This window comes from Sprattus sprattus (assembly GCF_963457725.1).
Source record: "Sprattus sprattus genome assembly, chromosome: 11".
NCBI lineage: Eukaryota > Metazoa > Chordata > Actinopteri > Clupeiformes > Clupeidae > Sprattus > Sprattus sprattus.
The window spans coordinates 27,532,557-27,560,056 of NC_137909.1; the positions used below are offsets into that span (position 1 = coordinate 27,532,557).

The window sequence follows — 27,500 nt, forward strand, 5'->3', positions numbered from 1 at the left end:
TATTATAGTATTATAGTCTATAGGATAATAGTAATACATTATTATAGTATTATAGTCTATAGGATAATAGTAATATATTATTATAGTATTGTAGTCTATAGGATAATAGTAATATATTATTATAGTATTATAGTCTATAGTTTGTTGTATTATAGTCTATAGTATTATAGTATTATAGTGAATATTGCTTATGACCTGTGCGCAACTTCATCATCACATGGGTGTCTTTAGTCTTTATGATGATAACTCAACTTGCAGAAGTTAAACATCCTTTGGTACTTTGTTCCAACTCACAGATCTCTTCACAACACACACACCTAAATATAATCTATTTATTGTATCAACTGAGAATAGAGTACTTATTTTCTCTGACTTCTTGCTACTCTGCTTTATTGTTCTTTCTTTAGCCGGGCTGACCCCTACTCCAGCAGATGAGACACTGAGGGGTTTGTACATCACTACAGAAGATGAGACACTCAGGGGAATGTATGTGGAAAAGGTGTTAGAAATCCCTTTTGATGATTCAGGTAAGGCACTTCTTTCCTAACTGTTACTTGTTACCATAACTGTTACAACTGCTCTTGACAGTTGGATGGACAAAAGAAGTTAACTCCATATGCCCTCCATAGACAACCACTTTTTTAGCGTCCTCATCTTTAGTATTATAGTCAATAGTATAGAATACTTATTTTCTCTGACTTCTTGCTGCTCTGTCATTTACGAGCTTATTATTCTTTTTTAGCCGGGCTGACTCCTACTCCAGAAGATGAGACACTGAGGGGAATATATGTGGAAAAGGTGTTAGAAATCCCTTTTGATGATTCAGGTAATCCACTTCTTTCCTAACTGTTACTGGTTACCATAACTGCTATAACTGCTCTTTACAGTTGGATGGACAGAAGAAGTTAACTCCATATGCCTAACTTCATAGACAACCACTTTTTTAGCGTCCTCCTCTTTAGTATTATAGTCAATAGTATAATAGTCTGAAGTATTGTATTCTATAGTATTATAGGCAATAGTATTATAGTCTATAGGATTTTAGTGTATAGTATTATAGCGTATAGTATTATAGTGAATATCACTTTTGTGAATATTAATTGTGCACAGTCCTTTGTTCTCACTCACAGACCTCTTCACAACAGACAACCTAAATATAATCTATTTATCGTACATACAACTGAGAATAGAGTACTTATTTTCTCTGAATTCTTGCTGCTCTGCTTTATTGTTCTTTCTTTAGCTGTGATGACTCCTACTACAGCAGATGAGACACTGAGGGGAATATATGTGGAAAAGGTGTTAGAAATACCTTTTGATGATTCAGGTAATGCACTTCTTTCCCAACTGTTACTGTAACTGTTACAACTGCTCTTGACAGTTGGATGGACAGGAGAGATTAACTACATATGCCCTCAATAGATAACCACTGTCTTAGCGTCCTCTGTAGATAACCACTGTCTTAGCGTCCTCCATAGATAACCACTGTCTTAGCGTCCTCCATAGATAACCACTGTCTCAGTGTCCTCCATAGACAACCACTGTCTCAGTGTCCTCAATAGACAGCCACTGTCTCAGTGTCCTCCACAGATAACCCTGGAAAGGACTCAGTAACAGGAAAAGGTTTCAAAACTACAAAACAAGTTGACAAAGCACCTCCTATGGACACCTATGAAACCTCAATGGACATCTCAGGTAATTCTGATAATTTCTGCCATTTCTACCACAGTGGGTCTGAATACCCTGAGAGCTAAAGTGCTTTGGTAAATACATCTGTTTCTCTTAGCTCTAGTCAACACCTTTGTTCCTCTTAGCTTTGTCAACAGCTGCCCCTGGAGAAAATGACATTAAAGAGGCTATTTTAATATATGAAGAAGTACTGTCTCAAACACAAGGTATCAAAAGACAGGAGACACACGCCTTATTTATTTATATCAATTTGATTTGTCAATTTATACACTAGGCTCATCTTACATTGTTGCTTTTTTGTCTGACACCTGAATAGCGGACAACAGACGTGATTCTTTTCAAGAAACCCTCAGGGAAACTCCAGTGGAAATGCCTTTCCTGGAAGCAGGTATCTAGCCGTAAACCTCTTAACCCTGATAGGTATTCAACAGGGTGGGGGGACCATTCTCACAGAGCCTTATCCTGCATATCTGTTGAAGTCCTCACACCTTCCCGGTTTCCCTCTTCAGTGTCACCCGCAGATATCCCAGGTGATGATGCAACAGAGGCATCACCAACAGATATCCCAGGCGATGATGTGACAGCAGGTATCCCAGGCAATGATGCGACAGAAGGTATCCCAGGCGAAGATGCGACAGAGGCATTTTCCCCCCACATAAAGGAGGCCCCATCAGCATCCCCAGGTACTAGAGGGGGAGGAATGTATTGAGGGAGTACCCAGGGCCCATGTGTGTGTGGCATAAAGAGTACCCAGTGCCCATGTGTGTGTGCGGCGTAAGGGGGTACACAGTGCCCATGTGTGTGTGCGGCGTAAGGGGGTACCCAGGGCCCATGTGTGTGTGCGGCGTAAGGGGGTACCCAGGGCCCATGTGTGTGTGGCATAAAGAGTACCCAGTGCCCATGTGTGTGTGGCATAAAGAGTACCCGGGGCCCATGTGTGTGTGCGGCGTAAGGGGGTACACAGGGCCCATGTGTGTGTGTGGTTGATGGGAGTACCCAGGGCCCATGTGTGTGTGTGTGTGTGTGTGTGTGTGTGTGTGTGTGTGGTGTAAGGGAGTACCTTGAGCCCATGTGTGTGTGTGTGGTGTAAGGGAGTACCTTGTGCCCATGTGTGTGTGTGGGGGGTAAGGGAGTGCCCAGGGCCCGTGTGTGTGTGTGGCGTAACATTTATTACATGTTGATGTTCATGTTTCCTCAGCATACCTAGGAATGGACCAGCTTCCAGAGAAAGTGATAGAGCTTTTCAAGAACATGCTGGAGAATGCAGGTGCTTAATTCATTGAACCCAAACTTTTAATGGCAGACCCCCCTTTGACAGTGAGAAAATAATCCCCCTCCCAACACCACGGTGCAAAGACTGAGGTGCTCATAGCCCTCCATCACCTGTTTTTAATTTAAGAAACAGCTGCTCAGCTGTTGCATAGCATTCCTTCTACATTTAAATATTAAACACTTTCAATTTAATTTCAACAATCAGTTAAACTTAAATATTTTATCATTTAAAATATCTTAATCTTTATGTTTTCCCATTTTATTTCATGACAACTCTTGTTTAAAACAGTTCAAATTTGGCTGAATCAAAAGCGGTTTTATGACTATGTATCGTTCTTTGGATCGGTTCATATTAGGCGCATGTCCGACGTGACATATTAAGTCCTGTGTTCAGGTAGTGTTCCCTTCTCTGTGACCTTTCAGAAGACCTGCAGAGGGCTTGTGGACATTATTCTCTCTGTGAAATTCTCTCAACAGAATTGTAAAGAACCCGATGAACAGAATCATTCAGCAGACCACAAAAATGAAAGCCTTAGTCAAATTAGTATTCACGCCCTCTGCTGATTACCCAACTCTGCGCACGCTGCCAGATTACATTAAATACATTAAAACTGATGGATTACATTAAATACATTAAATCTGCCAGATTACATTACTGCCAGATTACATTAAATACAATAAAACTGCCAGATTTCATTAAATACATTAAAACTGCCAGATTACAATAAATAGATTAAGTCTGACAGATTACATTATATACATTAAATCTGACAGATTACATTAAATACATTAAAACTGCCAGATTACATTAAATAGATTAAGTCTGACAGATTACATTAAATACATTAAATCTGACATATTACAATTCAGTGCAGTTTTCTTGGAGCTGGTTTTGCCTGAAACCAGTTGAGAAAAATGGAATGAGGCTAATGATGGATTAAGGGGAATCTGCTCCCTCTTTCTCATTCTAATGTAGTGTTTTTTATCCTTTGTTTTACTTTGGTCTCATGTTTACTGTTTTGTCAGGAATTTGCAGCAAGGGACCCAATCACAGACCAGATGCAGGAACAGTTCAAGGTTCATTTACAAAACATTAACGAAAAAGTCCAAAAGGCAAACACACAAAAAGATCCGGACAAAAACTAGAATTTCCAAAAAAACATAGAAGACACAGAAGATCCCAACTTAGGGACCCAAACACAGGAAGAGCCAAAACACAAAAAGCATGGTAGCAAGGCAGAGCAGGAATACAGGGAAACACACAGCTAATTGGAACAGAACTCTCACCATGCTAATATGACGAACCAACAAAAAACACAAGACAGACTGAACTTAAATACCAAAGGGGGAACTAGACAACGACACAGGTGAACTAAATCAGGCAAACCAACAGGGGGATAATTGGGAACAGGTGAGGGTTGGGGACACGGACAACAACAAGGGAGCACATTGCAGTAACAAAGAAGTACAAGGACTCGACACAGGAAGGAAACAATGGCACATGTGTATTGGCACAAGTCTGTTATATTATCTTTTGGCCACAAGAGGCCAATGTGCCAAATTGTGGCAATGACTGCCACGATTCGTGACAGTTTACTGTTTCATATTTACTTTCCACTTTAGGCTGGTCCACAGCTACCCGAGGAGATAAAGCCATAACAAAAGGGGACAGTACCTCAGAGACACCAGGTACTAATATTAATACATATCAGGAGTTTATTTCAGGTGCTTTGAGACACCAGGTACTAACAGTAATACATATCAGGAGTTTATATCAGTACGTACCAACAGTTGTGCTTTGTAGGCTCTGTGTATGGGCACATAAAAGACCTCATGTTTATTCTGATTCTTCTCCTCAGTTATTCTCTCTGCTGGCTCTACTGGAGCCAAACTCATGCAGGAGGGAACTGAGAATATCAGACACACATCTCCACAGACTACAGGTACTTCCAGGAGGGTGTGTGAGAGGGATGTGTGAGATATGCTATGATAATATCTTCTCAGGGTGCTGCTGTTGTAACCCATGAATGTCCTCCTCTGACAGGAACGCCAATAATCAAACTCCCCTCTGAGAATCCACCATAGAGTCTCATAAGCTGGAGCATGTCTTACATGGCCTCTGAGAATCCACCATAGAGTCTCATAAGCTGGAGCCTGTCTTACATGGCCTTTTAGCTGCTAATGCTGCTAACCGGCGTCACTCTCTGTCTAGACTAGTAGGTCCGTGGTGTTTTCTGTCTAGACTAGGAGGTCGGTGGTGTTGTCTGTCTAGACTAGGAGGTCCTTTAAGTGGTGTTTTCTGTCTAGACTAGGAGGTCCTGTAAGTGGTGTTTTCTGTCTAGACTAGGAGGTCCTGTAAGTGGTGTTGTCTGTCTAGACTAGGAGGTGTTTACTGTCTAGACTAGGAGGTCCTGCAAGTGGTGTTGTCTGTCTAGACTAGGAGGTGTTAACTGTCTAGACTAGGAGGTCCTGTAAGTGGTCTTGTCTGTCTAGACTAGGAGGTCCTGTAAGTGGTGTTTGTCTAGACTAGGAGGTCCTGTAAGTGGTGTTTGATCTTAATGCTTTCTCTCCCAGTTGTTCCAGACGACGACACCTTACCGGGAACAGCTTTAAAGCACATTGAAGAGCAGACAGGTACTGGACGAGTGCGACTTTGCCAGAAATATACGTTAGAATGAGTGGCTTTAAATGACCGTGCTTCATGCCTGGATGTCTTGCAGCTGTATCCACTGCCTTCCCCCGAGACGAGACACAAACAGAGAGGCTTGTGTTTTCAGGAGGTGCCAAAAAGAAGCCTCAAAAGAGAACAGGTCTGGTTGCTTGCCCATCACTTATGTGCCTGTATATGTTTACCCATTTTTTTATTGCCAATGTTTATTGTGATGTGCTCCTCTCTCTGGCCCAGAGTGTGTGATCAAAGTGATCTCCTGCCAGACGAACGTGACCAGCACTCAGAGCACCTACGGGAGCCTGCTGTCCGACGCAGCGCAGCGGAGGGATGGGCGCGTTTGGGTGGCAGAACACTTTTCTGGTAACCTCACATGTCGAGCTCATTTATACACATACACATATACATATACTCATTTAGACACATATATTACATATACTCATTTAGACACACAAACATATACATAAACTCATTTAGAAACATATACATAGGTATACTCATTTAGACACATATACATACAGTATACTCATTTAGACACATACTGTATACATACACTCATTTAGACACAGAAGTTTCATAAAGACACAAACTGGATGCCATCAGACTGGTGATGCTAGCGATCTCTGAGAGTGATAGTGGTGGAATATTTGTCACACTGAAAGGAGGATGGTGGAGGAGTATGAGAGTGATAGTGGTGATATATCTGTCAGACTGCAGGGAGGATGTTTAAGGAGTATGAGAGTGATAGTGGTGATATATTTGTCACACTGCAGGAAGGATATTGGAGGGGTATGAGTGATAGTGGTGATAAATCTGCAGGGAGGATGGTGGAGGGGTATGAGAGTGATAGTGGTGATATATCTGTCACACTGCAGGAAGGATGTTGGAGGGGTATGAGTGATAGTGGTGATATATGTGTCACACTGCAGGAAGGATGTTGGAGGAGTATGAGAGTGATAGTGGTGATATATTTGTCACACTGCAGGAAGGATGTTGGAGGAGTATGAGAGTCTTGACCACTTTGTCAGGAGGATCCACAGCAGAGTGATCGATGTCAGGAAGTTCTACCAGGGCTGCGGCCATGTGGTTCACAACGGCTCCCTCTACTTCCACATCGCCGGCAGCAACAAGACTGCCAGGTACGCACTAGAGTCTGTGAGATACACCAGGTACACCCTAGAGACTGACTGGTACACCCTAGAGACTGCCTGGTACACCCTAGAGACTGACTGGTACACCCTAGAGACTGCCTGGTACACCCTAGAGACTGACTGGTACACCCTAGAGACTGACTGGTACACCCTAGAGACTGACTGGTACACCCTAGAGACTGCCTGGTACACCCTAGAGACTGACTGGTACACCCTAGAGACTGACTGGTACACCCTAGAGACTGACTGGTACACCCTAGAGACTGACTGGTACACCCTAGAGACTGACTGGTACACCCTAGAGACTGCCTGGTACACCCTAGAGACTGCCAGGTACACCCTAAAGACTTCCAGATACATGCTAGAGACTAAGATTAGGGTGACACACAGCAGATCGCCATGAAGCACCAGCCAGTTTATCCATAGGGGTTCTATGACCATCTACTATATCCAATCATAAAGATCAATTTGAATAATGATGTTCAGAACATCAATGCTGTCATTATAACTTATATAACATTATAACTAATATAACTATGGCTTACTTGCATGTCATTTGCCTTTTCACTGCCCAGGTTTGATCTTCGGACCAGGAAATTACAGTCTTTGGCAGTGGTAGACGCCCTTTTCCATGAGCTGTCGTACCTTTTCCGTAACTCCAAGACCTACTTCAAATTTGCCGTGGATGAGGTTGGCGTGTGGCTGATCTTTGCGTCCAGTGTTGATGACAGCATCATGGTGAGCCGGATTGAGCTGCGGTGGTTCTCTGCCCTCCCCCCGATAAACACCTCCTACTCCAGGCACCTGGCGGGCAATGCCTTCATCGCCCACGGGGTGCTCTACGTGACCGACCCCGAGGACAAGGGCATCACCTTCGCCTTCGACCTGCTGGAGAGGAAGCCGATCCGGGTGCAGCTGGCCCTGAGGCCCGCCGGGGGGCTTTTAGCCATGCTGTCCTACAGCCCCCTGCACAAGAGTCTGTACATGTGGGACAACGGCGCAGTGAAAACATGCAGCGTGCACTTCTCATCAGAACAGTGTGTGCGGTCGTAAACAAGGAAGTACAAAATCAGAGTGTTTTATACACTGTATGCATTGGCAGTTACAAGATTGGTTAATCATGTTTGTGAGAACTGTTACTAACTGTGTAGGGAGCAAAGCTGCCAAAGAATGCACACCTGAGCTGTACATAGCGCCAACAATCACCAAAGCATTTATATATACGTTCAGTTGATCATATTTGTATATGTATTGAACTTGTGTACCCAAAGACATGCTATTGATAACTAACAGGGTGGAAGACACATTTATAGAGTTGTGGTGGGTAATGGATTTGATAAGTAATGATGTAATGTTACGTAATGAGGAAATGATGTGACTAACTTAAAGCTTTGAGGACTTTGAGACTAAATGACGTGTCGCCGCTGCCAGCACTGCATTCCATTGTTTCTGTCTCGGACACCATGCTCTGTAGCGCCCTCTAGTGCCCAAGTGTGTTTATCTCTCTGTGGAAACAGCACCCTCTACTGCCCGGGTGTGTTTCTCTCTTTGTGGAAACAATGGCCTCTACTGCCCGAAATGTGTTTATCTGTCTTTGATTCTGTTAGATGGAAACCCTTGGCTGCCCAAGTGTATTTATCGCTCTGTGGAAACAGCGCCCTCTACTGTCCGAGTGTGTTCACCCATCTGAATGTTTTTATATCCCTCACCTGTCTATGGCACTGTTTGAGACAGAACCCTTAAAAATGGACACTGCATTAGGCAGCGGATGCTTTGTGTACCTTTCAAATAAATATCACTCACTGTTTCCTCTTCAGCCTTGCCATGCTGTTTGCTAACAGATAAGTACTGATGCTGAAGCCCTCGGGTTAATATTTGATGTGTGGACAAGATAAGGTGTGTGGGTTATGATTACTGCTATGGATTACTTTATTCCAATCCCTCAGGGCAGCGCAGAGAGCCTCGTGGACCCGGAAAGAACACCTTATCGCGCACCAGCAATAACACAAGGGGTTGCCGTGGTAACAGCCGTCCAGTTCGTTACTATCTACGTTTATGAGGGGCACTATGAAACACAGCTCATCAGACATCACAGCTCCAGTGGTTCGCCACATCTGGCTTCTTTATTATCATGGAATTTTATGTTGACATAAATAAATGAATGAATTTCAGCCATTTAAGAGTTATAGGTTATAGGTTATAGGTTTGGTTATATTTTTACATTATTGGATTTTATACAAACAAAGTGTGCCTTAATGTTCGTAATTACCTCGTGCTATTTGTATTACAATTTAAAAATAATTTACATAAAGATATACATTTTTTACAAAAGGGTTAAGCGTAGAGTAGAGTAGTAATATGTAGGGCCTGCGTTACAGGTAGGGTTTGGGTCAGGGCTTGCTTTAATCAGCAGACATGCCCTTAATTAGGCAGGTGACCCAGTGTTTGATAGTTCTGGAGTCTTTGTTTAGGTAGAGATGGAGCTAAGCTTTTTATCGGAATTTACAAGTCAGACGTTTGTGGGTAATAACTACCCGCAGGGGCGTCATCATTGTCTTCATCGTCGTCATTGTTGTCATTATCGTCAACATCGTCAACGTCGTCATCGTCGTCATCGTCGTCCTGCTCGGCCCGTTTTGGGATGATGGTCACCTCCTCCTTGGCGTTGGGGTCAATGTCCGTTTTAAACCAGACGGCCTTGTAGCCCTCGTCGTCTTTTCTCTCTTTGGTGAGGATGGGCTTCACCTCCCTCCCCCCCTCGCTCGTACTGCTCTCAGCCAGGCTGCTGGAGTCGCTAAGGACCACCCCGAGCTGGGGCGCCACGGACCGGGTGATCGGCGCCTCGACTGCACGGGGCTTGACCTTGTCCATCATCAGATCTGGCTCATCTGAGTATCGGGAGCTGCCTGTGCTGCCCGAGTCGCCGTGGTTCTGGAAGCGCTCGTTGGAGTACTGCACTCCGCTCTTCAGCCCTGGAGCCCCACCGGCAAGCTGCCACACAGGGGGAGGATTCACAACAGATATATTAACAACCATGTGTGTGTGTGTGTGTGTGTTTATGTACATGCATACATGCGTGTGTGTGGTTCTGTGTGTGTGTATACATGCACACATGCATGTGTGTGGTTGTGATTGTGTGTGTGTGTGTGTGTGTGTGTGTGTGTGTATGTGTGTGTTTATATGTGCGTGAGAGTGAGTGTATATGTTTGTTTAACCCCTCTACTGCACCATGTGGCACACATATCAATAATCCCACTTCAAAACTACAAGTGTACACTATCTAAGGGACTATGAGTGTGTCCTCAGATGGCAAGTGTACACTATTACACTAAGGGACTATTTGTGTGTCCTCATATGGCAAGTATACACTTTCACACTAAGGGACTATTTGTGTGTCCTCAGATGGCAAGTGTACACTATCACACTAAGGGACTAAGAGTGTGTCCTCAGATGGCAAGTGTACACTTTCTTTTTTTACTTTTACTTTTCACGATGCTCTGCCTCCCCTGACTGCATGTCCCTGGTACACTATCACACTAAGGGACTATGAGTGTGTCCTGAGAGGGCATATTGAGTTAAAGATTTGGCATCATAAGTAAGTCAGGTGGCATAGAAGGCTGGTATGTAAACTCACATTGTTGTGGAAATGGCTGACTTCCTTGAGCTTCTTCCAGTCTGTTTTGTGTTTCCTGATGTGGACGGCCATGAGGGTGATGAACAGCAGGCAGATGAGGAGCAGGACGCCTAGAGAGGCCCCCAGAGCCGCCATGTCCTCCGTGCGAAACGCACCAGCCGGGAGCCTGACGCCCTCTGCAGCACAGCACACAAGAAGACCAGACAGGTACAATAACATCAAATGGAACATAAAATAAAAAATACAACCATAAAAATAGAAATAAAGCACTAACACGGTTAAAGACAATAAAAGACCAAGTTAAAACTAAGAGTAGAACAAAACCACATAACCAAAAATAAAAAACAACCTCAGACTGGACTAAAATGAACTAAAAAGAGCATAGCACCTAGGGTTAATGCTAACCCTAACGCATAGCACCTAGGGTTAACCCAAACGCTAACGCTAACCCTAACCCATAGCACCTTAAGTTAACCCCAACGCTAACGATCACCCTAACACATAGCACCTAGAGTTAACCCCAACGCTAATGATAACCCTAACACATAGCACCTAGGGTTAACCCCAACGCTAACCCTAACGCATAGCACCTAGGGTTAATGCTAACCCTAACCTCAACGCTAACACTTACCCTTACACTAACCCACAGCACCTATGGTTAACCTCCACTCTAACAATAACCCTAACGCATAGCACCTAGGGTTAACGCTAACCCTAACCCATAGTCCCTAATGTTAACCCCAACGCTAACGCTAACCCTAAAGCATAGCACCTAGGGTTAATGCTAACCCTAACCCATAGCGCCAAACAAGGGAATGCAATGGGTTTGTAATGGGTGAGAGGACCTTGCTAATGTCTGCACTAGCTGTAGGGGAACCTCAGTCTCGGTTTTGTCAAGCTTAGGGAAGCTATAACCCATCCATAACATAATATTCTCTTGGCTGGCAAAGAGGTTGTAAACTGTCATATCCAGAATTAAAAGGGAAATAAATGTGATGTGATCATCGGCATAGCAACGCTAGGAAATCCCATGTTCCCTGAGCATCTTTCCAAGGGGCAATACACAGACTGAGGACCCTTACATGAAACCCTGGGCTTGGGCGGTTATGATTGGGCAGTTGGATCTGTATCGCTGGTCTGGGTGGGCCAGGGTTAGCCAGGAGCCCCACCTCAGCATGCATGATCACCACTGCTCAGGTTAGATTAGGAGACCCAACCCTAGCATGCATGATCACCACTGCTCAGGTAAGGCCAGGCATGATCACCACTGCTAAGGTAAGATTGGGAGACCCAACCCTAGTATGCATGATCACCACTGCTCAGGTAAGGGCATGCATGATCATGACTGCTCAGGTTCAAGATTTCTCTGATTTCTCTGATCTCTGTTTGGGCAATCAGGCCCCACTCCAGTGATTGATTGCAAGCGGTTGTCTGAAGAGCAGCTTCAAAATACAGTGTGTGTGCATGCGTGTGTGCATGCGTGCGTGCGTGCGTGCGTGCGTGCGTGCGTGCGTGCGTGTCCACAGGTATTGGAGTTATAGAGGAGACTGTACAATCACCTGTTGTGCTCTCACTACTAGTCGTGACTGCTGAGGTGGCGGTTGTGATGTCTGTAATGGCCGTTGACATGTCTGTGATGGCTGTTGACATGTCTGTGATGGCTGTTGACATGTCTGTGATGGCCGTTGACATGTCTGTGATGGCCGTTGACATGTCTGTGGTGGCTGTTGACATGTCTGTGGTGGCCGTTGAAGTGTCTGCAGTCGTAGATGGCATAGCTGTAGTACTTGGGGTCTCTGAAGGAATATCAGGGACACAGGCGTGAAGCGTGAGGCAGAGCAGCAAGCTGAGCAGCAGCTACACTGCAAAAATGCTTTTCTAACCTAGTGTTATTACTCTTATATTGAGATGAAAAAATCTAGTTGGTCTTGTTTCTAGCTAAATTGTACTTACCTAGTGCTTTCTTTTAAGGTTATTTTTGCCTATTTCAAGCAAATATTACTTATTTTAAGAAATCTTAACAAGCCAAATTTGCTTAACGCACTGGCAGCCAAATTTGCTTGTTTTAAGCAAAATCCTGCTAAAACAAGCAAATTTGGCTGCCAGTGCGTTAAGCAAATTTGGCTTGTTAAGATTTCTTAAAATAAGTAATATTTGCTTGAAATAGGCAAAAATAACCTTAAAAGAAAGCACTAGGTAAGTACAATTTAGCTAGAAACAAGACCAACTAGATTTTTTTCATCTCAATATAAGAGTAATAACAGTAGGTTAGAAAAGCATTTTTGCAGTGTATGAACTGATTTTGTTTTGAAGGAGCCAAAGGCAAGTCTGGCTCGGTAAGCTGCTGGATAGCGAGCTAAATGATTTCATACTTCCACTCCAAGCAGATAGGGGGCAGTGTATGACTATGTTTGCATATCACTACCTCCTGTCCCTTTGCAGAAGCAAATAAAACATTTGGCCAAGGTGGGGGGAGGCTAAAGGTTGTACAGATAGAAATTTAAGATAGACATAAGAAAATAGGCATGAGAAGATAGACATAAGAAGACCTCTTATAACCTCTTCAGTTCTTCTTCTGTCTATGTAGTAAAATTGATATGACTAAAAGAAATCTAGGTTTAAATGAGTGCCTCAATCAACAACGTTTGATATTTATATGTTATATTTACTTAATCAAGGCAAATAAGTCTTCATTTAGGCATTCAAGCTTTTGAGCTAGCGGATAGCTGATAGCTGACCATTGGCTGCTGGGCAGGCAAAACGTTATTTAAAAAATGTCCAATTTCTCCACAAATGAATAAACACTATTTATTATTAGTAACATTAATAAACATTATTTTAAAACCAACTGTCAAAATGTTTGCGATTAAAATGATTATTCCTGATTAAGTGTTAGGCATGGGTTAGCAGTAGGCCCAGCTCCACCCCTCTCACCTGGTGCCACCTCTACCTGCACAGCAGCCACTGCCTCCTGACCACTGACCGGGTCCACAGCACGGACCTGGAGACACCGCAGGGAACAGGGCTCACAGTTTACTCAAGATCAAACACACACACACACACACACAGACATACGGACACCCACAGATTTAAATGAACACAGACATCACACACAAGCACATACAGATTTAGACACACACATGGATTAAGATGTAAACACACACACACACACACACACAAACACACACACACACACACACACACACAGATAGGGAAGAGGATGCTCTTTACCTGGATGGACACAGGGCCGGCAGGGACACTCCTTGTCATGAGTATGAAGCCCTGCTCTGTGATGGTGAAGTCACTGTTGCCCTGAAGCTCATACGTCACGTCAGGATTCACACCCTGTGACACAGACAAACACTTCAGTTCCATTCCATTCCATTCATATTGCGCCAAAACAATAAAATTGCCGCTTTACAGAGCCCAGGGCTCGTACTTCACACAACACACTTCACTTCCTCACACAACTCAACACACTTCACTTCCTCACACACACAACACTCTTTACTTCCACACACACACAACACACTTCCCTTCCTCACACACACAACACACTTCACTTCCTCACACAACACACTTCACTTCCTCACACAACACACTTCACTTCCTCACACAACACACTTCCCTTCCTCACACACACAACACACTTCACTTCCTCACACAACACACTTCACTTCCTCACACAACACACTTCCTCACACAACACACTTCACTTCCTCACACAACACACTTCACTTCCTCACACAACACACTTCCTCACACACACAACACACTTCACTTCCTCACACAACACACTTCACTTCCTCACACAACACACTTCACTTCCTCACACAACACACTTCCCTTCTTCTTCTACATACACTACAGTAACAGTGCCAAGATATGCTAACAAACACATGGATTGACAGAATGGCTTTACAGCATCACAATAAACTAGGAAAATAAGCTAACATTCCCCACACAGACATGGAATACAAAGGAACACTTTTAGAACTCTCTAACAGTTCTACCACTAGTATTCTGCTGTTGAGCATCATGGGAACACTCAAAGGCTCTTACTTGCGTACACAGAAGCTTCACTACCCCATGCATATTACTGTGTTGTGAGACAAACATTAATTTGTTCATCTCTGAGTCTAACATTCATTAGTTCCCCTCTGAGTCAAACATACATTAATTCCTCTCTGAGACGACCAGACCTTAGTCCCTCTCTAAGACAACCAGGCTTTAGTTCCCCCCTGAGACAAACATACTTTAGTTCCCCTCTGAGACAAACATACTTTAGTTCCCGTCTGAGACAAACAGACTTTTGTTCCCGTCTGAGACAAACAGACTTTAGTTCCCGTCTGAGACAAACAGACTTTAGTTCCCGTATGAGACAAACAGACTTTAGTTCCCGTATGAGACAAACAGACTTTAGTTCCCGTCTGAGACAAACATACTTTAGTTCCCCCCTGAGACAAACAGACTTTAGTTCCTGTCTGAGACAAACATTATGTAGTTCCTCTCTGAGACAAACATACTCTAGTTCCTCTCTGAGACAAACATTCTTGAGTTCCTCTCTGAGACAAACATACTTTAGTTCCCCCCTGAGACAAACCAACCTTAGTTCCTCTCTGAGACAAACAGACTTTAGTTCCTCTCTGAGACAAACAGACTTTAGTTCCTCTCTAAGACAAACATACATTAGTTCCCCTCTGAGTCTAACAGACTTAAGTTCCTCTGATAAATGCATGGGCTGCATGTGCTGAGCAAATGTACTGAACACAGAGAGAGGTCAAAGGTCAGAGGTCAGAGGTGCTCACATCAGCAAAGTCCTGGTCTGTGGCCTGCATCCTGAGCGGTTTGCTGGAGTCCTTCCCGTCCAGTACCAGACTGTCCACGCCCGCGTCCAAGGAGATGTAGCCTTCGTAGGTGTCCTTGTCAAACCTGGGTGGATGCGTGCTCATCTTCTTCACCTCTAGCACCACTGTTGTCGTGGCGAACTGATCTGGATTGGCCGTCTGATAAGCCTGTTAGGGGTTAGGACATTCATTCATTCATTGATTAATTAATTCATTATCATTGTTTATTCAGGGAGAATTGACTGAGCACAGGGCTCTTTTGCAACAATGCCCTGACTGAGGCTACAGAATACAGAAGAACAATAAATAAACAAAACCAAAACAAAACAGACAAAATAAATAAACAAAACACATTAAAAAATCAGAAATTTAGTATAAAAAATATATATATACTGTATATATAACATAAAGTAAAACAAATTAAATCAGAGAATCATTTAAAACAACAGCAAACATACCATCACACAACAGCAATCAGCTACATGAAAAGCCTGCAAGCCGGCACACAACAGCAAAAATGCTTCTGCCACTTTCTACTGTGATTATCGTGTAGCTAACACTAACCTTTAAGGATGTGAAAGAGCTAAAGAGGCGCTAAGAGAGTTTATCTTAAAAAGGTTTGAAAGATGGTTTGTGGTTTCTTTACCATAACTGACAGAACAATGGGACCTGCCACATCAACAGGTTTCGTCATTGTAATATCTCCATTGTTTGCGTTGATGGCAAAGATGTCATTCACGTTTCCTAAAGACCACAGGCAGACACAAGGAAGAGTTATAGATGAATGGAGTAGAATTAGAGTAGAAAAGAGTACAATAAGAGTACAATTACGTTCGGCCAAACGACAGGAATGTTTAAATGGACTGCATTTATATAACGCTTTTCTACTCATAGAGCACTCGAAGCGCTTTACTCATTAATGCCTCAGACATCTACCCATTCACACACACACACACACACACACACACACACACACACACACACACACACACACTCAGACATCTACCCATTCATACACCGATGGCGGAGGCTACTCCCTAAGTTGCAAACCAGCATCGGGAGCGGTTGGGGGTTCAGTGTCTTGCTCAGGGACACTTCAACACTTGGTGATGAGGAGTCGGGATCGAACTAGCAACCCTCCAATTGCTAAACTCCTCTACATCCTGAACCACTGTCACCCCATAGGCTAAATAGTTATTGCAAGTGAAGTTAAGACAACACAACAAGAAGCATATTTGCCACAGCATGTGGTCATCGTGGTGTGATCCACTTAATAGTATAACATCTCCTGCATCAAACACAATATACAGTGTCGCATATCTCATCAATAAGAATACAGTACATGAGAAGCTACGGTTATACATCTACATTAATTAAGTCAGATGATGTTCTCACCCAAAGTGACGTAGACTACCTACAGTACAGTGCAGATAGGATGTAGTCCACTGCATGTGTTCTCCTTCAATACATGACCTGCTCGAGTGGCAGGAGCACATCAGCCTGTCCTATAGACTAAGGGTGAACTCACCACTCAGCAATCTGTAGGAAATCTCTGCCTTGAGGCCATTATCGCCGTCCACAGCATGAAGGCGTCCCGGCTGTAAAGGCAGGGGGCCAGTCTGGACAGGAGCAGAAACATGGCTCAGTTACTGGTGTTTTGATTCGTACTGAATGCAAATAATAAGGAGCACACCGGCATGCTATAAACTGTATTTATTAACACGGGAGTAACTTCAAGTGTCACCTAGCTGTGTCACGTATCATGCTGAACTTACACACTGAGGATGCGCAGGAAGAATGCAACATACAAATCGTGAAGCACCCTGATTGGCCAACAGGAACATAAGTGAATATTACAACTGGTAACTGGTTACATACGCCTACTGGTTACTGGTTACATACGACCTACTGGTCACATACGGCCTACGGGTCACATACGGCCTACGGGTCACATACGCCTACTGGTTACTGGTCACATACGGTCTACTGGTCACATACGGCCTACTGGTTACTGGTCACATACGGCCTACTGGTTACTGGTCACATACGCCTACTGGTTACTGGACACATACGACTTACTGGTCACATACAGCCTACTGGTTACTGGACACATACGACCTACTGGTCACATACGCCTACTGGTTACTGGACACATACGACTTACTGGTCACATACAGCCTACTGGTTACTGGACACATACGACTTACTGGTCACATACAGCCTACTGGTTACTGGACACATACGACCTACTGGTCACATACGCCTACTGGTTACTGGACACATACGACCTACTGGTCACATACAGCCTACTGGTCACATACGACCTACTGGTCACATACGACCTACTGGTCACATACAGCCTACTGGTCACATACGACCTACTGGTCACATACAGCCTACTGGTCACATACGACCTACTGGTCACATACAGCCTACTGGTCACATAGGGCAGGGGGCCAGTCTGGACAGGAGCAGATACATGGCTCAGCTACTGGTTACTGTTACATAGGCCTATTGGGTACTGGTCACATACTGCCTACTGGTACTGTAACACCTGGAGCTATGAAGGCAATTTACCTCTTGCTGTGTTGCGTTGACCTTGCCCTGGTAGCCTGAGTTGATGCAGACTTTGGCTTGGTTGATGTCAGTCTCAACACAGGGCTGAAACCAGGGCGGCCGGTTGTCTATGTCTTTGATGTTAATGATGACTGTAGTGGTGGCGGTAAAAGACGGTGGGGTCGAGTCCTTTGTGTCCTGAAGTTAATAAAACAGCACACTTGTTCTTACGCAGTGACACACACACACACACACACACACAGGGCTCTCCATTTCTTCCTTCTTCTCAACGGGCCTCAGCCAGTGGTTCGCTGCTTGTAAGAGTGATGGGGCTTCATCATAATGAGATTGAGAGGAGATTAGCTCGGTACTCACCTGGACAACCACAGTGAACTCCACACTTTTAATAATGTCATAATCAAGGCGTTTCTTCACCCGGATGGCCGGCAGGTTTATGCCCAGCAGATCAAAGTATTCCTGTTCCAACAAAATGGACATAGACAGTGTGAGACGATTGTGTTTCTTTGAGACGTGTGTTTTTTCTGTGAGATGAGTGTGTTTCAGTGAGATGAGTGTGTTTCTGTGAGGGGGGGTAGGTGTGAGATGTTTGTGTTCTCTGTGAGATGAGTGTGTTTCAGTGAGATGAGTGTGTTTCTGTGAGATGAGTGTGTTTCTGTTAGAAGAGTGTGTTCTGTTATAAGAGTGCGTTCTGTGAGATGTGTGTGTTTCTGTGAGATGAGTATGTTTCTGTGAGATGAGTGTGTTGCTGTGAGGGGGGGCATAGGTGTGAGATACGCGTGTAAAGTGTGTAACAGGGGCAATCTTACCTGGGGGGGCTGGATCTTGTAATACAGTGCTCCCAGTTGATCAAGATCAGTGGCAGACACACGGCCTACCTCTGTTCCCACGGCAACCAGCTATACACATCAGAAACATTACCCATATACCAGTCATGTCAGAACCCACACACACATCAGAACTACACACACACACATCAGAACTACACACACACACATCAGAACTACACACACACATCAGAACTACACACACACATCAGAACCACACACACACATCAGAACTACACACACACACATCAGAACTACACACACACACATCAGAACCTACACACACACATCAGAACTACATGCATACATCAGATCTACACACACACATCAGAACCTACACACACATCAGAACTTCACGCACACATCAGAACTACACACACATCAGAACCCACGCACACATCAGAACTACACACGCACACATCAGATGTCATGCTTAAGGAGTGTATGTTCACTTCCTTGCCATGGTAATGTCATGCTTAAGGAGTGTGTGTTCACCTCGTTGCCATGGTAATGTCATGCTAAAGGAGTGTGTGTTCACCTCGTTGCCATGGGAATGTCATGTTGAAGGAGTGTGTGTGCTTACCTCATTGCCATGGGAATGTCATGTTGAAGGAGGGGCTGCTCACCTCATTGACTTCCAGTTCATAGGGGTTCTTCTCAAATACCGGAGGGTTATCGTTTACATTGCCCACGATGATCACGGCACTAATGCTAGCCTAGGGTGGAGGGGACAGCCAATCAGTGTTCAGCCTTACCACCAGGATGACTTCTAATTCAATACAACTAGTTTGAGTTTGTTAAAGTAACAGTATGCAACAATTATACTTCAGGATTAGGGTTAGGATAAGCAGTTTTACCTTAAAATAACAGCTTGAAAAAAATTGGGGCGCTAAAATGACTTTTAATATGGAGAATTGCCTCTGTGCCATTGGCCATTGCCATACCAGGGTCCATAGGCTTATAACTGCTAAATGTAAGATTGCCTGACGCCGCCCGGCTTTCTACTAAGTAAGTGGCTTATTTGCCATCTTGATTTGTCTTGTGTTGCACTTGCTTGATGTTTGACTGGTCAGACAGTTGTTGAGTAACAAGTTTGTCATAATGTCAAAGTCAGCAGGTTTAAAGAGATTTCGTTGGTTTTACCCGCTAGCATATCGTTAGCGAATAGCAATTGATCCCGAATGCTTCTTTAAATACCACCGTTTATTATTAAACACCACAGTTTATGATTAAATACCACAGTTTAGCATTAAAGTAACCGTATGTAGCAATTGTACTTTAGGGCTAGGGTTAGGATTAGCATTTTACCTTAAAATAACAGCTTCAAAAAATGTGGGGCGCTACAATGATGTAAAATATGGAGAATGGCCTCTGTGCCTCTGTAGTTAGTGAGTGCCTTAAGGCATCCTGGTTTGAGGATCACACTGCAAAAAATGCTTTTCTAACCTAGTGTTATTACTCTTATATTGAGATGAGAAATCTAGTTGGTCTTGTTTCTAGCTAAATTGTACTTACCTAGTGCTTTCTTGGTAAGGTTATTTTTACCTATTTCAAGCAAATATTACTTATTTTAAGAAATCTTAACAAGCCAAATTTGCTTAACGCACTGGCAGCCAAATTTGCTTGTTTTCAGCAAAATCCTGCTTAAATATGTAATTATTTGTCTTAAATCTAGAGGGGCATTTTTTGCAGTGCACTAACTGCACACAGAGGCAACTGTTTTTCTAATATGACATTTGAATGACCAGAGGAAGGAGATGAAAATGTCACTCACGGTCTCAGCTGCTTTGAGGCACAGAATCTCCAGTTGATAACTTGTCACAGTCTGGAAAAATATTATCAAAGTGAAAGCAAGAATCATCCTCCATTTGTCATAAAAATCACATGAAATCATTTTACTAACATATTCTATAATTTAATGAACAAGTACCTCATGGTCTAAATCTTTTTTCAGGACGACATTTTGTTCTATCAGGGCAAATGTCCCTCCAAAGGTATCTTTGATGGTTGTAGTCACCCCCACTTGAACAGTGATCATGGTAATAAGAGCGTCCAATGGCGTGTTTTCAGGCAACTGGATTACTGGATCACCGGCACGCTGGCAGACTACAAATGAAGGACAGCAAACAGTGGTTTAGGCTTAGGGTTACGGTCAGGGTTAGGGTTAAAGGTAGGAACAAGAGGGGGGGGGGGGGGGCACTGTGGCGCGAGCCAATAAGCCCCCCATTTATAGGCTACAATGCCGACAGGGACACAGGTTCGATTCCGGCCTGCTGTCTGGTTAGACCCTAGACCACGACATGCTCCAAGCCTACCTCCTCCCACCCTCTCAGTGCGGCCTCACAATTCACAACACAATGAACTGACACCTCAACCAACAAACCAGCAGCACTGTCATGCCACTAGAAGCAAAAGATGTCTTAGAAGGTTTCAGATCTGGAACAACAACAACAACAACAACAACAACAACTACAACAACAACAACATCAGTAAGAATGATTAATGCAGAGGAATGATGATAGCGCTTTCATATCCATTAAGACAAGAGAGTGGTTTTTTACTGTACCCAGAGCTGACTGTGCCACCTAACACCTAACTGCCCAGAAGGCTATCTACCCTACCCAGAGCTGCCTGCACCACAACACCTAACTACCCCAAGGGCTGTCTACTTTTCCCCGCAGCTGCCTGCGCCACAGCACCTAACTACCCCAAGGGCTATCTACTGTACCCAGAGCTGCCTGCACCACAGCACCTAACTACCCCAAGGGCTATCTACTGTATCCATAGCTGCTGGCACCACAGCACCTAACTACCCCAAGGGCTATCTACTGTACCCAGAGCTGCCTGTGCCACAGCACCTAACTACCTGAGGGCTATCTACGTACCCAGCGCTACAGGCACCACAGCATCTAACTACCCGAAGGCTGTCTACTTTTCCCCGCAGCTACCTGCGCCACAGTACCTAACTACCCCAAGGGCTATCTACTCTACCCAGTGCTACAGGCACCACAGCATCTAACTGCCCTGAGAGCTATCTACTGTACCCAGAGCTACCTGCGCCACAGTACCTAACTACCCCAAGGGCTATCTACTGTACCCAGTGCTGCCGGCACCACATCACGTAACTACCCCGAGGGCTACTCACTGGGCTCCTGGGCCTGGCCTTGCCCTAGGAGGGTCAGCAGGAGCAGGACGGCGGGGATCAGGGTCCCTGGGGTGCGGAGGCCTGGACGGGTCATGCCTGCTGGAGGAAGCACACGTCTGGAGAGTAGTCCCGACCACAGCAACCTCTCCTACAGGAGCCAGAGGAGGAAAATGGACACAAAGCTCTCGCGTTGAGTGAGACTGACCGACTGTCTTATCAAAGTTTATGGCCCAGAGCTCTCGTCTGAACTGGACTTTCACCTCTATAAAAGCTGAAAACACGTCTGCTGGTGGGAGCGCTAGTGAGGGTTTATGGGCCTCATGCGGACAGAGCCACTGCCTTTGGACTGGGGAGGTTTCCTTTGAGACGTAAACAGGTGAACACAAATGTACTTTGGATTTTTAAAGAATTTTTGGCATTATGATAGGGTGAACCCTCCCATTTCAGAAAGTGAAGGAAGCAGTTCAAATCTACATGATCTATTCGACGTCTACTGGCTATCTTAGTGGAATGCAAAGATGAATTGCACGCAATCAAAGTCATGGACAATCAAGTCCTGGAATGGTCATCTGTGTATCACTTTATTACTCTTGACTGGAAGGGCAATGCCTGAGATAGTTGCATGGGTGTTTTAGTTGCACATGACAATGGCGGAAAGCTAGCTAAGTTTTCTAATCTCTCTGGCTCAGGTTAGAGTTAAAATTAGTGTTAAAGTTAAAAGTTAGACTTAGAGGTCAAAGTTAGAGTTTAGAGTTTTCAGTCAAGAGTTTAGAGTTTAGAGTTTAGAGTTTAAAGTTTAAAGTTTAGAGTTTAGAGTTTAGAGTTTAGAGTTTAGAGTTTAGAGATAGACTTGGTTAGGGTTTGTTCTCAAAATCCAAATATTATGGATGTGCTTGGTGGTTGGTTGGTTGGCTGAATGCTAGCAGAGCACACACACAGGTATTATACAATGAGATCAACTTTATTCAAGTACAAAACAACAGGGGCTTTTAACACAGGGTATAGACAGTCAAACAGGAAAATGGGACGGATATGAAACATGGTGAGTGACGGCACGACACAACTCCCTGCTGAGGGCCTGGCTGCCCATTAAGGGTATCTGTCTCGGTGTGTGATGGCGGTGTGATCTGAGGCGATGTCCTGAGCTCAGCTCCTCCCTCTAGCTGGTCCTCCAGTATCCCAGCATGCCCCTGGTCACTGGTACACAGCAGGGCACATGTACTGCTTCAGCAGGGCGTTCACTCTCTCCGTGTCTGCACCCAACCCACTGGGAACAAGCGACAACACACACAGTCAGACAACACACACACACACACACACTGTCAGACAATTCACACACACACAGTCATATAACACACACACACACTGTCAGACAATTCACACACACACAGTCATATAACACACACCCACACACACAGTCATACAACACACACACACAGTCATACAACACACACGCAAAGTCAGAAAACACACACACACACAGTCATACAACGCACACACACACACTGTCAGAGAATTCACACACACACAGTCATATAACACACACACACACACATACATAAATACATACATACATACATGCATACTAATATCACAAAGTACAGTCATACAAACATGAATACATACATACATTCTAACACACATCACATCACACAGACAAAAGCATAGACCTATACTTACTATGATATCTATAACCACACAGGGTCGCCCAGTACACTCAAATACACTAGTCGTGTGTCTTACTTCCCCAGTAAAGTGTGCTATAGTGCTTTTGGGTGTTGTATGTGTTAATAGTCTTTAGTGTTTAGATAAGTTACTTGCCCAGTAAAGTGTGCTATAGTGCTTGTGGGTGTTGTAGTCTTTAGTGTTTGGTTAACTTACTTCCCCAGTAAAGTGTGCTATAGTGCTTGTGGATGTTGTATGTGTTAATAGTCTTAAGTGTTTAGTTAAGTCACTTCCCCAGTAAAGTGTGATATAGTGCTTGTGGATGTTGTATGTGTTATTAGTCTTTAGTGTTTAGATAAGTTACTTGCCCAGTAAAGTGTTGTACAGTGCTTGTGGATGTTGTAGTCTTTAGTGTTTGGTTAAGTTACATCCCCAGTTAAGTGTGCTATAGTGCTTGTGGATGTTGTATGTGTTAATAGTCTTTAGTGTTTAGATAAGATACTTCCCCAATAAAGTGTGCTATAGTGTTTGTCGATGTTGTAGTCTTAAGTGTTTGGTTAAGTTACTTCCCCAGTGAAGTGTGCTTAAGTGCTTCTGGGTGTTGTAGTCTTAAGTGTCCATGGAGGACGCGGGCAATGGGGCCCTACAGCAGCACCTTTTCTTGGCGTTCTGCATGCGTTGCAGCAAGCCGCAGATGGAGGTGATCTTGGCCTTTGACCTCAGGTACTCTGCGTAGCGGTTGGAGAACTCGATGTCGCCCAGCTGCCTGGCGTAGCGGTCGGAGAACTCGATGTCACTCTGCTGCCTGTCGTCGAAAGGTGAGCTCTGGGGAAGCCTAAGGAACTCTTGGGCGTCAGTAGTGTGTGTCAACAAAATTGCTAGAGAGAGTGTGTGTGTGTATGTGTGTGTTTGTGTGTGTGTATGTGTGTATGTGTGTATGTGTGTATGTGTGTATGTGTGTATGTGTGTGAGTGTGTGTGTGTGTGTGTGTGTGTGTGTGTGTGTGTGTGTGTGTGTTTGTGTGTGTGTTTGTGTGTGTATGTGTGTGTGCGTGTGTGTGTGTATGTGTGTGTGCGTGTGTATGTGTGTGTGCGTGTGCGTGTGTGTGTGCGTGTATGCGTGTGCGAGTGAGTGTGCGTGTGTGAGTCTGTGTGTGTGTGTGAGTGTGTGTGTGTGTGTGTGTGTGTTTGTGTGTGGAACACTGATGACCAGTGTCTTACCCTTGCCTCCTCTCAGAGAGGGTGTTCATTGCGTCCTCCATCAGCAGACTGTAATCTGGCAGGCTGATTCTTCTATCAATATCCACCTCCTCTTCCATTCTAAATTAAACAAATGCCAGGTATTTAAATATCTAGCAAAAATGAAACAATAGACAACTAAATATATTAAATAGATTTCTTTGGGGCTCATGTTTTGCAAAAGGATGTATGAATGGCTAATGCATTGATGAACGGAATATTCTGTAGTGAAGGAGGTGGACAAAGTCAGTCCAGACAGGACAGAGTGGTGCTACATTTAAAGTCACTGGAATGACTTTTGTATAATTAAATCTATCATCTCACAAACACACACAGCCAGAGACAGACAGACAGTTCCAATGTGTGAGAGAGACAGCGGTAGTAAGAGTTCCAATGTGTGAGAGAGACAGACAGGGGATAGTAAGAGTTCCAATGTGTGAGAGAGACAGTGGATAGTCCATGGGACTGGAGTAGGTTCTCTGTTCAGAGCAATGAAGTGATTCCTTACCGGTTCAGATGTGGGTGCGAGACTGCCACCTGGAGGACAACTGCTGTCACTAGGACAATGTGCAATACGCTGACGATCATGGCCATGGTGTCAAACTGTGGGAGAGAGAGCAGAGGGCATGACAGGACACAACTTAGCCTGCTAACACAACTCAGTCAGCTAACACAACTCAGTCTGCTAACACAACTCAGTCAGCTAACACAACTCAGTCAGCTAACACAACTTAGCCTGCTAACACAACTCAGTCAGCTAACACAACTCAGTCTGCTAACACAACTCAGTCTGCTAACACAACTCAGTCAGCTAACACAACTCAGTCAGCTAACACAACTTAGCCTGCTAACACAACTCAGTCAGCTAACACAACTCAGTCAGCTAACACGACTCAGTCAGCTAACACAACTCAGCCACAATCATGGCCATGGTGTCAAACTGTGGGAGAGAGAGCAGAGGGCATGACAGGACACAACTTAGCCTGCTAACACAACTCAGTCAGCTAACACAACTCGTTCAGCTAACACAACTCAGTCAGCTAACACAACTCAGCTTACTAACACATCTTAGCCTTGAAGCGCAATCTTCTCAGAGAGAAACACGGCTTCCTCCTCATTCATACGAACACACAGCTACTTGTAAGCGAATTTGTATGACAACTCAGGTTGGGGATTCATAAGAGAGCAGGGCCCTGAGTCCCAAACTCACCTATGGACAGGTACAGCCCTGACACCCAAACTCACCTGTAGACAGGCACAGCCCTGAGTCCCAAACTCACCTGTGGACAGGTACAGCCCTGAGACCCAAACTCACCTGTAGACAGGTACAGCCCTGAGTCCCAAACTCACCTATGAACAGATACAGCCCTGAGTCCCAAACTCACCTGTGGACAGATATAGCCCTGAGTCCCAAACTCACCTGTGGACAGATATAGCCCTGAGTCCCAAACTCACCTGTGGACAGGTACAGACAGGTGCAGCAGTTGAGTTGTCAGCCCAGAGTGATGTACGAACCCCCGACCACTTGGCTTTATTTAAGCAAGACTCCATCTGTCAATGACACAAATGTTTATAGCCATGCATATTTGCCCATGTCATTACACCGATTTGTCATCGGTTTTCCCTGGAGGCCTGATTGCCGGTTTGTGTGACCAGATTAGCCAAACCAAATACCGGCTCAGGCCAACACTTGCCTAATTGGGCTTGAACTGCACCGATTGCATCCTATTGCCGTGTAATACAGGTGTGTTTTGCAGATTAGGTAACTGAAAAATCAATGTAGGACGACAGATTAACTCTCTGACCGCTACTCTGTGGTGCGTGCAGACTGGATATGACTCAACAACACAGGTGACATCATGGACAGAATATTGTACGTCCTCCTCAGCCTCTTCCTGTGCCAGGAGAAGTGGGTATACTCTTAAATTTACTATTTTTCTTTAAACAGCCCATACAGCACAGGATAACCGCCCTGTTTTGAGAAGTGGGTATATGCAATGCTGACTGAAAAATAAGTGGGTATACTCCGTATACCTGCATATACCCTGGACTACACCACTGGTAACTACACAAATAAGTTCAGGACTGCAGCCACAAGCCTGACACCAGTGTATTCAGCTTACCAGAATGATTTTGATTGAGAATGATCTTGATGTACAGGACATTTGCAATCAGCAGGGGGTGCTACAGAGCTGTCATACACATATACTGTACACTCTACATGTCACCCAATACACCCATAATCGCTACACCCATACCCCCCCCCCCCCCCCCCCCCAACCCCCCTCCCCCCCCCCTCTCTCCTCTGCAGGACAGGTGAGTAAACCACAACCCCCCCCCCCCCCCCCCCCCCCCCCCCCCCCTCTGCAGGACAGGTGAGTAAACCCCAACAACCCCCCCCCCCCCGCGCTCTCCTCTGCAGGACAGGTGAGTGAGACTAACCCCCAACCCCCGCGCGCTGAGTGAGAGAGAGAGACAGAGAGAGAGACAGACAGAGACAGAGAGAGAGGAATGAACGTGAGGTCACCAGTTGAGACTGATCAGTTCTCATTTTGAAATCATTGAATTATCACCGGTCACCCGGTCCAAAGCTCCGACCTCCTACACCCTTGAAGAAAATCACTTTCTTAATAATTTTAATGCTCTCGTTCCCCGTTCCTCGGTTCTCACGGGGACAGATGGTCCTGTCTGAAGTCATTTGCCTTTTCTGTTTCCTGCATTTGGTGGAGATTAAAAGTACTTTGTAGAAATTTTGATATTCAAAAGTAAATCTTCTGAAGTTAATTTGAT

The 27,500-nt window shown here is 44.6% G+C and overlaps 2 protein-coding genes across 9 annotated transcripts in view; one reads left to right on the plus strand and one right to left on the minus strand.

The window, feature by feature from the left end:
- LOC308371994 (uncharacterized protein) overlaps positions 1-8,587 on the plus strand; it is a 13,552-nt gene extending 4,965 nt beyond the window's left edge. The window contains exons 9-24 of one of the 8 annotated variants that reach the window (XM_080847077.1): positions 408-527; positions 743-826; positions 1,244-1,327; positions 1,579-1,695; positions 1,815-1,895; positions 2,006-2,077; positions 2,199-2,372; positions 2,888-2,956; positions 3,988-4,038; positions 4,585-4,650; positions 4,821-4,904; positions 5,536-5,595; positions 5,682-5,771; positions 5,867-5,992; positions 6,615-6,768; positions 7,356-8,587. In XM_080847077.1, the coding sequence (XP_080703203.1) occupies positions 408-527; positions 743-826; positions 1,244-1,327; positions 1,579-1,695; positions 1,815-1,895; positions 2,006-2,077; positions 2,199-2,372; positions 2,888-2,956; positions 3,988-4,038; positions 4,585-4,650; positions 4,821-4,904; positions 5,536-5,595; positions 5,682-5,771; positions 5,867-5,992; positions 6,615-6,768; positions 7,356-7,833 (1,910 nt within the window). In that variant the 3' untranslated portion in view covers positions 7,834-8,587. Of the gene's footprint in view, positions 1-407; positions 528-742; positions 827-1,243; positions 1,328-1,578; positions 1,696-1,814; positions 1,896-2,005; positions 2,078-2,198; positions 2,373-2,887; positions 2,957-3,987; positions 4,039-4,584; positions 4,651-4,820; positions 4,905-5,535; positions 5,596-5,681; positions 5,772-5,866; positions 5,993-6,291; positions 6,417-6,614; positions 6,769-7,355 lie in introns of those variants that run through there. The other 7 variants (XM_080847080.1, XM_080847078.1, XM_080847079.1 and 4 more) reach the window with 7 other exon arrangements.
- A 695-nt stretch (positions 8,588-9,282) lies between these two features.
- On the minus strand, positions 9,283-21,901 carry cdhr5b (cadherin-related family member 5b; the record flags this gene model as incomplete). Its single annotated transcript, XM_080847570.1, has 14 exons — positions 9,283-9,771; positions 10,415-10,590; positions 11,974-12,210; positions 13,349-13,415; positions 13,646-13,759; positions 15,223-15,429; positions 15,908-16,005; positions 16,790-16,880; positions 17,839-18,015; positions 18,193-18,294; positions 18,645-18,734; positions 19,289-19,378; positions 20,593-20,768; positions 21,808-21,901. The coding sequence occupies 14 exons, from the start codon at positions 21,899-21,901 to the stop codon at positions 9,283-9,285; spliced, it is 2,208 nt and encodes a 735-aa protein (XP_080703696.1).
- Positions 21,902-27,500: the final 5,599 nt, after the last annotated feature.